The following is a 15,747-nucleotide window of genomic DNA, read 5'->3' as shown; positions in this document are numbered from 1 at the left end:
CAAAGACACGTAAACACTGTCAAACTGATCATCTTTAAACAGATTTCCGGTGATTTATGTAGAAAGCATAATGTTCAATTTGTCCCAGGGGATCTGACGTGTGGGTCCTGATTATGATCAGAGTGGAGATCTCAGGTGTGTTGAAAAGCAGCTGCTCATCAGTCGTTCAATACTTCAGCCGATTTTTGTGATTGAAATCTAATCCTGCTCTTAATTACATAAAACTGGATTTTTTTTAATGTTTAGAAATTAGCATTTAATACTAATTATTTTGAAAATAATATTTTGGTACTTGCAAAGAATTCTTTACAAAAATGGAGACAAAATACTGGTTAAAAATACTGTAATTAGCATCTGTTTTCATAATTAATCCACTGAGCAAATCCAGGAGAAGAATGGGGCGAGGTGAGCAATTATTTGTTCTCCAGTGGGAACAAATGGATTATAGACTGGCTACTCAGCAGAGCCTATTTAATCTACTCTATGAATTATTTGAATTTGTTTTATCCAGTGCAACATTAGGGAAGAAATACTTATTACAGTTTGACATTTTAGCTTTGTATTTGTGTTGTTTTTATAGCTGCACCATAAATAAATAAATAAATACAACTGAGTATTTCACAGGGTAATTTAATACACTTAATATACTCACAATAATACTTTCAAACTTAAGATAGGTTAGTTGCAGGAGTGGTACCTTTTCTAGAGAAGGTAAAAATATAATGTGTTTGATGAAATTAATGAATCAACATTTAGCATCTTTCAAGCTAATTTCCGTGAACTTATTTTATATGCTTTACTAATTAATCTCTTGCCTTTGGGCAAACATGTCAAAGAACGTTTGATCCAAGGTTGGCTACAGAATGCTAATACAGAGGGATGATGTTATTAAAGATGATGGTGATTTTTTTTCCATAATTGATTGTACAATTATAAATAATAGATTTTGTAGAAGCTGGAATGTGAAACCAAACCTAGCACAGAAACATGAACCAGTTTCTCTCACTATGAACGTGAGGCACAGATTCAGAAACAATTCTGAGGAATTTATAGCACAGCAGCCACGAACCCACGTTAGCTTTAGCGTGGCTCACAGCACTGCCTCCCTGCTGCCTCACACTTGCGTTAGACACATGAAGGTGAGGCCATGGATAACGTGAACCACATGCCGCCATTTCCGTGTTCTGTCACAAGTCGGAATTCATTTAATCACAGGGTATTATTTCAGGCAAGTTGTGCTGTGCAGTGTGAAGTTGTTGCAGAGAAAAATCGTTGCCATCTGGGGCACGGCTTTGAGGTTTAAAGGATTTCTCACTCTTTGGCTGGATTAGTTTTTCACCTCCCCAATATCTTGTCTTCTGTGGTCAGTGGAGCAGGTATGATGTTGGCTTGAATGGATGCCATAGGAATCAAGATGAATATCTTGCCTTCCATTCTTCAGGGCTCAGGTGCTTTTCACAATGTCTCTCTAGCACAAGCTTCTTATTCTTCTCCAAGAGCTGATATAACCACTTAGTTAAAAGTAGTGGAATGGCAACTAACATTTTTTTGTAACAACAGAACATTTGTCCAATATTTTTCAAATTATCATACTGCTGTGTGGTGTTTCATTAGTCTGCCTGTCAGTGAAAAACACACAAGCCTTCCTGACACACAGACCCATGTCAATCCATTTTTTGTGGTTAGTCCTTAAGCTAATTGAAAATCTTTGTTTCTATAATGAGCGTGAAATGTCAGAGCCACAAGATATAGAAATGACATTTAATCTACACCGGCGAAGGAATATCCAATTGACAAGAGATGTGATGAAGACAGAACGAATGTTGCTCCAGGATTAATGGCAGAAAAGCAAAGTTTCCGATTCTTTCCCCCGTTAGTGAAGTCCTGATGATTCTAGTCAGTCTGAAATGCACTTTGTTTGTTTGTGAAGCAGACAGAAATTTCCACTGATGCAACAATATATTAGAGTGCTTTTAAACCAAAAAAGCTGTTCAGGTAATCTGTGCCTCCTAATTGTCTGTAGGACTAAATAAGTGGTTTTGAAAAACAGATTAATATTGCAAAACAGATGAACTTAAACAGCCTGGCAGCCCAGCTGATACGATCATTAACACATATGCAGCCTGTCACTGTCCTCTTCTTTGTTGATTGTTGGATTTAACCTGTGAGGTGTTTCTTGGCAACCAGTTTTGTACATCACTGGGCATCAAACAGCAAATGCAACATCAGCGAAGGCTATGATGCATTTTTCAATGTATTCTGACAGACGGCTGATACACAATTAACACAGCTAATAATTTGTTTCTCGATACGATACGAAAGAGAACATGCAGCAACAGGACTTTAGTTCAACTGCTTCTACAAGTACATATTCAGTCCCAACACCACCGAAATGACTCGCCACAAGACAGTACAAGTACACATTGATCTGTGTTTGCTCTTTCAGGCATTAAATGTCCAGTACACTACAGTCTTAAAAAAGCTGCTCTATGACACGAGCTCACATTCATCTGCTGCAGTGCTGCTTCTCTGCTCTTGTTGAACATAGACCTTCAGGCCACTGGAGATGGTCACGTTTATTTCCCAATGTGATTGTAGTGATACCCTGCAATCTCCTCATATCTCATCTCATCTCATCCTCATGCTGTACCTGTTACATTCTTTACTGCCTGCAATGCAATATTCACATGTATTATTGTAGTACATTAGTAGTAAAGTCCTAAAAAATATGTTGGCCTGAACAAATTCACTGGTATTTTTTGCTAATATCTAGGCGTCTTTTTGAATCTATTATATCACTGAACATTTATTACAGTAGGTGGTGTTTTTGAAAAAAAAAAAATAATTAAATGACTGTCTGTGATGTAAGAGGTTGCTGAATAGTTTCAGAACCCTATGAGAATCAACACTCACCCCAAATTGTTTTTAGCTTTTCCCCTCTTTGAGATGCTCATTGTTTTAGTTCTCTGGTCCATGTAGTCCCAGTGGCTTTTAAAAGATACTGGCCTAAAACTTTGGCTAGCTGCTCCAAGGTCACAAGCTTAGCCAAGCTGGTTGTACAATACATGCCCAGGGAAGAATGGCTGAACGCCAATGATAATGAGTGGCTGGTGAGAAGAACCGAATATCAAGTGGGATCTAAAACCGAATGTTTTCTCTGGAGGTGGAGCCCCAAACAAGAGCAACAGGCGGGTGAAGTCTAGAGAATTTCATTGGATGGATAGGAAGTGCAATGTGCTGCCTATGTTGCACCAAAACTGTGGGATCTGTAAACACAAACTTGTATGCTAGGACACATAGTAAGAAACTAAAATATAAGACTGTATTTCTGCCCCAAAGTGACATAATATTACCAAATATTATTAACTATTACTTCAGAAAACAGTGGAATGCAGGTTATTTATCTTTAGGTTATTTGTGTTGAAAGTTTGGGGTACAGTAGACAGTGTGTGCAAAAAGACCCCATTTGAAAAATAACCCTGGGTGGTTCTCCCTTTTTAACTGTATTGTAAATTGTAGTTTCACATTTTAAGAATGACAAGCAAATTCAGACATTGCAGCTGGTAGATCTGTAACCCAGAACCAGCTTAATGCGAAGTCTAGACATACAAATCTAAATTGTAGTTAAATTTAGCAAATGTGGCTGTAAACAGGCCTGTCCACGCACATGTTTTTATTATGTCCTATGTCACATGTAACAACATTATGCAAACATGCATGCTTGTTGGATAAGTGTGTACAACTATAAATATGCTAGGATAAAAGATTGTGTCACGTTTTGCCCAGTAGCATGGCAGTAAATCCCACAATATGGGATCAAAACTTCATTCTGGCGTCAAAATTTCACTGTTAAGTCAAAAACCAGAGCTCTTTCTAATGTTCGTCACGGCTGCCAAGTTGCATTTTCACTGTCGCTGCCTTAGTTCAGTCCTGTGGGCTGACTGCAAGAGAAATCATCAGTGTAAGGCAATCTATGAAACATTCAATAAATATATAAATATTACATTCATGTTTGTATTCTTTGTCTCTGAGGTGAACAAGTTCCCATTGAACTTCTCTTCACAAACTTGACACTCCCTGCGGTGCACTTCTGCCCTATTACCAGTCCCCATTTAGCCCAGCAGGAGAGCAGCATCTCATGAATAAAATCTTTTCATGCAGCAAAATGTAGATGGAAGAACGACAAGTAGAACACCGTCTTATCCGAAGGCCCAACTCGTGTCAGCGGAGCCGATGTTGTCAAAACATGATAACAACACAGCACCAGCTGTAACCTCTCTTAAAATAGAAAGTTAAACTGTACAACACTGTGATTTATTAATCCTGCAGCCTCGTGAGCTAAATGTTTTGACACAGATGTTTTTTTTTATTTCAGTTTCTTTTATTTTTGCATGAGTTAAACACACAATAAAGTAAATAATGTCTTACGTAAATTTTAATATGTTACTGTGAGTCGTGACCCTGACAAATATTTGTGAGATCCATAATACAATAATTGTGATTCTGAATATTATTAGTGTTTAGTATTATTAGCACAGTTTAACCTTATTTAGTCACACCATGTTGCATGCTATTATTAGATTCTAATTAAAATGCAACACTTTGTAATGAAACATGTGAAGGGTTAAGGTAAGCGTAAACATGGCCAATTATCCTGGCTCGTTAAGCTAATATGCTTATAAGCAATATGCTTTCCACAACTGCTGCTCATTTACCTATATGTAAAGTCACACACAGACTTCGTGCAGACATACACATGTAGACAGACATATTTTACATAATGGAAAATAACAGAATGAGGACCAAGGTGAAACTGTGCTGAAAGCACTTACCAATGTACTGGTTCCACTCTGGGTCCAGATCGGCTTGATTAGCCAGACAGCCCTTCATGACATTCAGGCAGTAGTTCTTACACGGTTTAACCGCTGGCATGCCCTGACAAAAAGGGCAGTACAGGAGTTTTGTCAGCGCTCGGATGCATGCTGGAGTACTACTGACCTGCAGGGACACAGAGCGCGAAAGTGCTTATTAGCATTTGCACATCTATTTTGAAACTACTGACGTTTCTGATGTTCTTAGACAAATAAAACCTAGGACAAAGGTGTAAAACTTAAACATAGATTGCAAAGCTTAAATATGAATTGTCAATGTACAATATGAAAATTGACACAACTTAATTTTATTGTAGTATGAATAAATGAAGCATACTGTACATGATGCAAGAATGCAATGTAGTCTACTGACTCAACATGCAGCAGTGTCTGGCTGTACAAATGAGAGGGGTTTGTTAATTCATGATGTTTATTGTAATGAGGTCCTGTGATTATGCTGGAATAGCTACAGAAGAAACACCAGAATCAGCTGACTAAAGGTCGTATTGGTTACACCAGGCCACATGAGTAGACGGAATATGCATCAAAGAGCAGAATTGTATCAGTTTATTCAATGTGTAAGCAAGCACAGTGACATTTCAGACAGCGGACACAAACTTGGGCTTCCGACCCACTGAGGCTGATTTTGTCAGATGATCAGATGAGCCGCCAGCACTTAACTTTCTTACACTCTTCTTTTAGTCAAACTTTTTCTAAACAAAATCTTCTTACTCAGTTCTCAAAATAAAAACTGCTCGGTTGCAAATGATTGCCATTTTTCTAATTAAAGCACTTATTATGTTTCATTGTACAACTGCATATTGTAAATCAATGCAAATCAAAGACTCTCATCACACTTCAAAATATTTAAGCCTCGGGCCGCACTGAATGATTTTTTTTTTCCTAAATGGAGTCAAATTTAACACAGCAGAAGCAATGTAACTGCTCAGTGTTTAGGTGGAAACCAATAAGGTTGTTAATGTTGATGAAGCAGAACTATTGCTGAAGCTGCCATAGAAGCTGTGGCTGGTCAGCTTGTTTCAGAACGTCTTGACCAATGCTTAGATGAGTTTTATTTTATTTTGCTGCACCAATAGATATGGCTGCTCTTTTATAGCAGCACATGCTATGTAGCTGGTAAGAAAATAATAAGTGTTTATCTATACCACCACTATAGTGCTGTTTTTAACTACAATTGGTCCTCAAAGCACTTTTATACTGCTTCTTATTCATGATTCGCCCACACACACACTTAAACAGGGCAGTGTCATCATACGGCTAACCTCATTCACTGCAGTCAACAACAGGTTAAGATTGTTTCTCAAGGATTTTTGACATGACAAGAGGAGTCCGGAATCAAACCCTGCCTCCGAAGCCACAGCCGTCCATTACTTTGGTAAATGGTAGTAATTTGTTGTTGCTGTCAAACAGGTTGGTCAAGAAAAAAATATGGAAAATTGAAGAAGACTGTTGAAGTTTTTCTCTCAGCGTGTGGCTGAAATAATACTTATCAAAACAGTAATTTGCAGGAAAACTGCAATAGACCTGTAATATTTAATAACAGATGGGTTAAAACAAACAAGAATGAGGTAACAAACAAACAAACAAACATGTTTTAAAAGGAGCTACGGGAGGAAAAAAAAAAAACACAGATTTTGTAACCCCCAAACTTAACCATGAACCTGACAAGCAGTGCTTTAAAACAAGAGCTAGAATCCTGAAAGGTAAAAGCATTGCAACAAAGGTTGGTAATTGGAGCTATTTTTCTCGAATGTGATAAAAGTCTGGCAGCAGCATTTTGTCTAAACTGTTTGTAAATGTTTTTCTTGCAACAATACAACATAAAATTTAGAGTAGTTGGTAGCGAGGAGGAGATAAAAACATGGGTGACCTCTGGGTCAACAAATCTGTGAAATTACCTAATTTTGCAGGTAAGTGTCAGTGTTTGAATCACCTGGACCTCGGGCTCTTTCTTAGACCAGGAGCAAGAATAGAACAAGGAATGGAGGCACAGTATTTCTGTAGCCCCACAGAGTCAGCCTCCAAACAAGGATCACACTCACATGTTCTGACTAATGCATATCAGCTCATGTGGGTCTTGTCACACACTAACAGAATATTCTAAATTTGCTACTGCCATAACCTATCACCCTAGACAGAGGTGTAAGATAGCAGAATAAAATAGAATGGGTTCACTGGGGTTAGAGGTCAAGAAGTGGAATGGTTATTGACAACATTAAGTAATAGTACATGGCCTGGTCAACCAAAAGTGTTGGCAACATACAGTACTGTAATACTAACAGGTTCTCTTATTGTAATAAAGTATTTTGCATTTGTCAGATTATGTAACTGTACAGTAAACGTTAAAATAAAACTTCAGACAAGATTTGATCGGTTTCAATAAGCAGAAGCACATACTGATGTGCTGTTTGGGTAATGATCTGGAATACGTTTGAAGTTCATTTGTGAGAAGCAGACTCCAGACACGAGTATCTAAGCTCTGCTGGATTCTGTGTTTTGTGTCGTAAGCCCCGAGAAGAAATATTGTCCCCCATCATCTGCTTTAATTCAGTATCTACCCCAGCAGCAATAAGCATGGATGTCACATCTCAGACACGCTGTGCAACAGACACCTCTAGCTCGGTGTCTCATTCCATTATGCTTACACCCAATCCCTCAAGATGAGTTTATACCCTGGGGATCAAAGGGCTGCAGTCCCAGACACATGACCCGGATCTCGGGTCCCGCTGAAATGTCAAGAGGTGAAGCTGGGACACGCTGGCTTGTAAGAAGCGCAGGGTGTAACTCAGTAAACGCATACTAACAACACATCCTCTGTGGCTGCTTCTAAATGAGACTCACCACTACTACTGTTGAAGGGGGAGCTACCACACACGGTGAGGGACTGTATAAAGTTCACTGAGTGCACTGGGGGGGCACTGAGAACATGATGTTGGGTTTCTTGGAGAACAGTGGTCCCGTCATGTGCCTAATGATCGTAGGTCTCCATGTTAACACCGGCTCCTGTTTATACTGTATATTCAGCCTATAAATATTTAAGCGCGTTGGTTTTCCAATCCAGTTGATATCAATAACGTAATGAAATAAAACCAGTGTAGCTGGGGATTTGCAGCATATTCCTTATCTGTGTTTCTCTCAACCCATAAGCAGGCGTGTAGAAACAGCCTTGTTGATGTTGAGTGTGACTAAATCCAAGCCTTAGCCCTTTGCTTTTTTATCTTACTTTATACACGATCAAAATTACACACAGTCCCGTGGCAGTGTGATACACTGCAGAAACTGCATTAAGAGTGCATCGCATCAAACGGAATACTAAGGCTACAACATGAATAATTGCTCCTGTATAGTCTGTGAACACACATTAGGCAATAGGGCAGCAAAACACTGATCGAAGAATATTCTTGTTTTCTTTTCTCTCCATTGTCTGGGTCGTTCTACATTTCAGCGGTGTGGGATGTTTGAATGCTTGAGTCTGAAGTCTGGCACCAAGTGAGCCCACATTAGTCTGAAAAGAGACTGTAGAAATCACTCAAAGTGCTCAGTGCACACCAAGCAAGACCTTGGGCTTGTGTAGAAAGGCTTTATTTCAGCTGAAGTGTCTTCCAAATTGAGATTGTTTTAGATTTATATGTGGCAGGACAAGTACTATGGGTACTTAGGGTGATTTAGGAATAATATTATATAATATAATAATAAACCTGAAGTTTGCTAAAGTAGATGAGAAGGTTTACCTTAGACACTCTCTGGGCCACCTCCCGGCCAACAGAGAGTCCCTGGACAAATGTGCGTGCAGCGATGAACGCCCGGGTAACCTGAGCCTTGAGCTTCCTGGGCACGTCTCCAAAGGGCTTGAGCTGGTCGGTGTACTTACTGATACACTCCAGATAGTCCTCAGTGATGACATATTGGGAGTTGAGCAGTGTGAACATACGCTCCAGCAGCCGCGACCAGAAGTCATTAAGCATTTCCTCCAGGTTAACGTTCCCTCCAGTGTAATAGCGCTTGAGCTCAGCAAATAGGTTCTCAAAAACCTCCGAGTTCTGCATGTAAGGCTTGCCGTAAGTCCTCACGAACATCTCATTCAGGGACCGCTCTGTGTTGTCCAGCAGCTCCAGGAAGAATTCTGGTGTGGGAACAGAAGAAAAGGTGTGTTAGTGTGTGATGGTCTTTAATCAGGATATGGTTCTGTACATATACAGTAGATTACCTTAATAAGATGCCCTGGGAAAATTCCCCACATTGTGATTAAAATAGAAATACAGGCCAGTTGCATCCAATGTGCCTGATTGCACAGCAGAATAGAGTTGAAAGGGAAGTCTGCTTGATGGCAATGCCAACAGCAAATTCACTGACTGCCAAAAAAATACCAAAATAGCGTTGCATCAATTAGGACGTCGGATGCTGATTTCATTTTGAAGTGGCTTCACAGTGTTTGTTGATTTTTATCTGCAGTAAACTACTTTTGACATCACCGTGGGACCTTCCCTCATATAGTTCTGGAAAGCAATAAGTTCTGTGTTTGCAATGTATAAGGCTTGTTTTGTCCATATCTTACCTGCAAAATGCTAAAGAGAACAGAATATATACTGTGCAATCGCTCCCTTTATCCCAGATTTGCACTGCAGTAATAAGGCTGTCACATTCAGCGCAATAAATTGTGATAATTATAATGCCACAATACAGTTTACCCGTAGGGTTTGCAACCGTTTTGCATTCTTCTTTATAGGCCCCACTCATGACCTCTGTGACTCACCACGAAGGGAAATGAGATGATAATGTTTCTAACCATCTGCTACTCATAATGATTGTTCTGGCTTTCAAGGGCTAATATTAAAATTTAAAATGATACAACACTTTGCACATTTAAATGGAAACTGAAATAACTGGTCTAGACGTGGAGAGAGATGGAAAGTGTTTCTTATCCACGAGTCACTGTCTTGAGTTTCACGTGCATTCGGAGGCTTCAAAGGAATTGATTTCTAATTCGACGCTATTATCACAACAAACAGTTGATACTGGATGCTTATTTACACATTTACTAGACAGAGTAGCACGCCATTGAATGGAGCTAGCCATCAAATTTATTCCTAGTTATTACAATTCTTGTTCTATTTCAGTTTGTACCAATAATCCACAGAAAAAAAATCCATCTGATTCATGTTATATATCATATATAGCATCTAAGTATGTACTTCACTATGTTCAGCACTAGCGTGGTCTGCTGTTTAATGCCTTGCAGACAGTGTGTGGTGGCTCACAGATGTGTCACTTGAAACTTTAACAGCTACGTCTTGAAAAAGGCTGGAGAGGAGACAGGCTTCAGGACAGCGCAGCTAATAAAGTATGTGGAAAGGTGCGTAATAGTGAAGCAACACCTTTCACATTACACACGGTTAATTGTGACATTGTTAATATAAAAATATCCTTTAGTGCAGCTTTGAGGGTGTGTAGTTTCCCTGGCACTATGGGCTAATAGAGAGAGGAGTGAGGATGTGGCGAAAGCTCGCAGTTACACATTAAAAAGGTAAGGATAATTAAAAATAATGAGCTCCTTGTCCCTGTAACAACACGTTGGCTATTAAGAACACAAACCCTGTAACTGCTTTTTTTCCTAACACCAGTTGCCGGATAGATGCTATAAATGTAATTTTATACATCTTTAAACATTTTACAGTAACTGCTACCCAGGTGTATGTACGTACAGTAAGTGTTTGGACCTGGCATTTAGAAAGCACAGCATGGTACTGTAGGTGGGGCACATGGTGTACTCCGACCACATATCCACTAAGCGATCCAGCTGGCACCTCTGGGCCACACACATTAAAGTCACTTATCAGACTGGCCCTGACAAACCTGTAATGGATGTGAAGTGGTCATTAATGGTCAGCAATGCAGGTGAAATTACAGATTACAGAAGCAATGAGAGAATATCATGATTCACCATAACGCTGCTCCTCAGTCTCATGTCGCACACCAGCAGGAAGTAAAACAACCAATATCTAGATATTTATATTTATAATTTCGCAGCCTAATTGTCAAAACATGAGGCTAAATGGTTCGCATTCTGCATCAGTCTCTTTTATGCAGAACTATAGTGGTCCCGGGTTGTCACATGCTACGTGCTTATCAGACTTTTAGACTTTATTCAGTTCTAATTTTCATCATTAGCACATTTTGTCACTTTCCAAAGCTCGTTAACTCTGGAGCTTCCTGTGAGGCTTTGTACATGTTTCTGTTATCTTTGGAAGATATGACTGTCACAAATTATAGTATGCAAAACGCGTCATGTTAGATAAAATGATTTTCAATTCTCCCAATAATATATGTTGAATGACTGCTGTGATTAGAATTTGTGCTTCAGTGACTTACACTTTGGAATGAAAACAGAAACAGACATATGCACATTGATAATTGTAGCTCATATTGCAGCTTATAGCATGTATTTTCATTTAAAAACATGCAGTTTACTTAATTTATTTACTTAAAATTTATTATGGGTGAGATCATAATCTGAGATGAGAAATTCATTCAAATGTCAAGGAAAATGTTCATAAAAGCATAAAACTAAAGTTGATATAAGTAAGTTGCCTCTAAATGAAGAGCTGCAAACAAAGGATAACAACGCTGAGATGTTGGACGCCATTGATTCTAATACTGCTCTCTTGCAGAGAGTTCATTACATTGTGCTGATAAAGCTCAGTGCAGCTGCAATTCCTCACTGTGCTCACAGAGCTGCTCAGAGGTTACACAGAGCCATTCTCTCTGTGATAGAGAGGATGCCTCCAGTGTTCCTGTGCTCCATAGCATAGCTGTTCGTATAGAAACCTACTGATGGATGCTCTCCTAGATGTCAGAGTTGTTGCTAGTCCCTTTTTGCAGCACTCTTATATCAGGCCTCTGCAGCTTTTTAAATCTTAGGAAGGATGGAAAAAAGGCAAATTGACTCCAATTTCGCTCAGAAGCAAAGCACAGATTCTGGATCACTATATTTGGTTTTAAGAACATTATAGTTTAACAAAGAGAAGATGTTCACTCATTAATTTGACACCACATTAACAGTGTGGTGAGGAAATTGTTCATCGATAGTCACTTACTGACCATTTTATTACTGTAGCTTCACATGTAGGAATATTGTGGAACCCGTACTGCATTTCATTGTTGTGGACTCAGGTGCTGCATTTAAAAGTGCTGTCTGCTGCTTTCTTTGGCAATTGTGTGAATTCCTGTGTGAAATTTTTTTTTTGAGGTGATTTTCACATTATTTTGAATGCAGCGTTTAATTTCAGGGACAAACACGGAGAGAAAAGGTAAAGACCAGCTGCATGCACCAAAATAACATTAATGAATTGAATAGGTTGGGATGTCTGTCAGATGTCTTTTATGTACAACATATTCCTGCAAGCGACGCATTATCTGAACTACAGCATCTGTAATTTATCAGAGATTCTACCCTGCAATAATGACTTGTCTGCAGCAGCGTAAACAACCCATTTTCTCCAGCAGACACTCTTAGTGTCCTCTCCTACAGGAGTGCTGCCTATCAAAGACAGAGCCCCTCTCTGTCTGTGTGATTATTCAAAATATGTACTATAACGAGGGACGCAGCTCCCCGGGCTCTCGTGTCTGTATGAGAGAAATGTGTCTAATGCCAAATGGAGGAGTTTGAATTTCACTGTCAGACACAAGTTGGGACACTGGAGGGGAACCCCTGCCTCTTCACAGCATGACAGTTGACCATTTGCGCATTTATTTCTTGGATTTATTCTCCTGGTTCGACTTTTGTGCGTAATAAATTACGATTCAAACGGCTTCTGAATGTAAAACCTCTGCTGATCAATAACAAAGTAGATGATGAGTAGACACAAAAGAGAGATAAAGGGTTTATTTTAAGTTTTAATTTATTTCTATATAAAACCTGTTATATTTAAGGAACACTCTGGGGTCTCTTGAATCCTGGTCTCCAACTGAATGTTCTAATAGGGCTTTTGATAGAGGCTTCACTAAAGCAAGGACATTTGAATAATGGTCGCTGTTCACTTTTTATATAGTGTAAGTATACAAATTTAAGCAGCCTTCCAACAATATGACTGACATAATTTGGTGTGAATAATAACCGTGTGAGTCAGTGGATCCAAAAAGGATCAATTGTGCAGGAAGGACTGCATTAATATTCTGTTTGGCTACACAGGCTGTCATGGTCAGACGAGGGCCAGCAATTGATTAGCAATTAAGGCCCCTGACTTCAATGAGAAAGATAGGAAATAATTATCTGTGCTTTCCATTGTTTTATCAGATGTCCCTGAACAGGAAATGTAGTATGTTAAAACAATGGGAATATATAAACCTGCCGCTCGCCCCCTTCTCGTTCTTTAAATATATATAATGTATTTATTTACATGTTGGCGTGGTTATTAATAAACTGGGCAAACGTAGCTGCTAGTACGTTGGGTGTTGTTGCTCTCTCGCATTCATGCAGCTGTACTGTTTAACTGTGTTGTAGATATTCCTGTATTCCTGCTCGTGTGGTCTTGGCATAGTCGAGACTGTGCCCTCTCGCTGTGACACACAGGCTGTTGTGTCAGGTATGCGTGGGCGGGCCAGCTACTGTCAGCCACAGGAACACTCATCACAAACTCTGCATAAAGACAAGGAAATATACACGCACACTGTCTACGAGTAGGTGGGAGTCCACAGACAGGCGTTAAATAGATGTTAAAGTGCATCTAAATGAATTAACAACGTTGTATTGTGGATTTTTGGGCTAAATACCAAGGCTGACACAATTGTTTTGGTAAAATTGAGTCAACAGGAAGCAGAATCCTAATAATAAATGAATAATATCCAATTTTATATATGTAGTTTATTTCAGTTTTGAAGCGTCCAACCACACAACTTTATTTACTCAGATTCAATTATTGACATATCTACAGAGGTGAAATTTAAATCTAGCAATCAATATTGCATATTTCCCGAGCGGGTGGTCAGTGGAGACCCTCAGCAGACACAAAGCCTGCAGACAGCCAGGGACCGTGGAGCTGAAACCTGCATATGGCCTCTGCTTTGATGCTGATGAAATTATGGGAAGTGGCAGGAAAGCCCAAGAGGAAGAGGGGAGCCTGGAGTTATGCGTCTAAGTGCTGCTGGACAAACCCCATTTCCTCCCTCACAGGAGTTCTCCATATGACATTCACTCGCCTGACGGTGGCTGATCAAAATAAGGCTTATTTATTTATGCACGCTTCCAGGAATCACATGCGGGTTACAGACGTCTATATTCCAGGAAAAAAAACGTGACGGACATCATCCAGGCATTGTGTGACATTGAGTTTCAGGGCAAAGTGCAATCATCTGAGGGTTGCTTACTGTAATTCAATAGCATTTGTTTCTTATAATATATTTGTTTGAAAGGACTAAGCAAAAAAAGATGAGGCATTGACTGTTCAGTATTACATTGCCCTATTAATCACTCAAATATTTTTTGTTGAGATTTGATCTGTGCATATTAGATCGGCCAACACGAACATCTGAGCTTTGAGCTTCTGCTTTCAATCAAATATTAGTTTTTGGTTTGAATACCTGAATAATTGTGAGACGTTTGCGCAAGCGGGAATATAATGAGGAACAGGTGTGAAGCAGCATCTAGTAGGACATGAAGAGATGCTGTAATGGCAGCAACGTGTAGATCCAGTTAACAGTTAGCCTGAAACATCAAAATATAAATACGCTGGACACTCTCTGCCGTTTGAGATGATGTCGATTATATTATGTTGAGTTAGTGGGATCTCATTATTATTATTATTATTATTATTATTATTATTATTATTATTATTATTATTATTATTATTATTATTATTATTATTATTATTATTATTATTATTACCTGTAGTATTATTGTTATGTGGTTACAAACACATGTTCTTGATCATCACTAACGTGTTATTGAAGACAAAGTCAATAGAGATAAAGTGAACTTTGAAAAGTGTCTGAGTGAGAACAATCCTAATGAATTGTTTGACGATGCTGACAGGTGGCTTTACTTCATTTTCGCCTCCATCTCACTTCCACCATTGTCCGCAGTGATGAGCCGCTGCTTCTCGCACAGTTTAATGTTGGGAGCTGGAGGGATTATTATTTCTCATTAAAGTGTAACGAGAAGGAGCTGACTCCATAGAGAAGGATGCCAAGCGGGAGTGGTGGACTGAGGCTTCGTCTGGTAATGAGTACATCCCCTCCAGAGCAAAGGCTTGGTTTTTGTGTGGTGGTCAATCAGTCACCGTGGGGCTAAGACAAGATCACACACAGCACAAGACCACCAAAGAGCCTTAATAATGCAGAGCTGGGCCCTGTACCGCTGTTTAAGCTGTCAATCTGCTGTGCAAGAAGCCATGTTTGTCTAATCCAACAAGAGGGTTTTCTACTCCAAGGCATGCTAATAAGATTCTCACATCTCGCCTCATCTCGGGGGAGGACACCTACAGAACTGCAAACAGCCAACCTTCCAATTACCACATATAGTCTAAATCCCGGCGTTTCCGTTTTAGCAACATTTGTTTCCTGACCGTTACACAAACAGAAACAAAAATAAAACCTTAAATCAAACATTAGTGTAATAAACTGAGAAAGGCAGACTCACCATCAAACCGTTGATGCCTGGAGGTGAAGGTGCTTCTCAACTCGTGACTCATTTCATCAATAAGATTTTCAAAGTCTTGTTTGCTCCGTTGGCCAAATTTGTCCTCCATCTCCTGGGTGCAACATGTGTTTCCCTGAGGACATACTCGGAGATGTTCACCTGCAAAACAAATGAGACAGTGTTTGCTTCCTGCGCCACAGACTTAAGAAGGACTGCTGACTG

General features: G+C 39.4%; 1 protein-coding gene and 1 long non-coding RNA gene across 7 annotated transcripts in view; one reads left to right on the top strand and one right to left on the bottom strand.

Moving 5' to 3' along the window:
- The window catches only part of LOC114847195 (uncharacterized), a 136,550-nt gene that overhangs the window by 4,319 nt on the left and 116,484 nt on the right, over nucleotides 1-15,747 (top strand). The window lies entirely within an intron of this gene.
- Nucleotides 1-15,747, bottom strand: part of LOC114847192 (glypican-6-like) — a 54,235-nt gene that overhangs the window by 25,954 nt on the left and 12,534 nt on the right. For both annotated transcript variants that reach the window (XM_029136674.3, XM_029136675.3), the window contains exons 2-4: nucleotides 15,526-15,684; nucleotides 8,624-9,015; nucleotides 4,833-4,998 (exon numbers count right to left, since the gene is read on the bottom strand). In XM_029136674.3, coding sequence (XP_028992507.1) covers nucleotides 4,833-4,998; nucleotides 8,624-9,015; nucleotides 15,526-15,684 — 717 coding nt within the window. The remainder of the gene's footprint in view (nucleotides 1-4,832; nucleotides 4,999-8,623; nucleotides 9,016-15,525; nucleotides 15,685-15,747) is intronic.

Source organism: Betta splendens, chromosome 21, assembly GCF_900634795.4.
Source record: "Betta splendens chromosome 21, fBetSpl5.4, whole genome shotgun sequence".
In the NCBI taxonomy this organism is placed as follows: Eukaryota; Metazoa; Chordata; class Actinopteri; order Anabantiformes; family Osphronemidae; genus Betta; species Betta splendens.
This window is presented reverse-complemented; position numbering and strand designations above follow the sequence as displayed.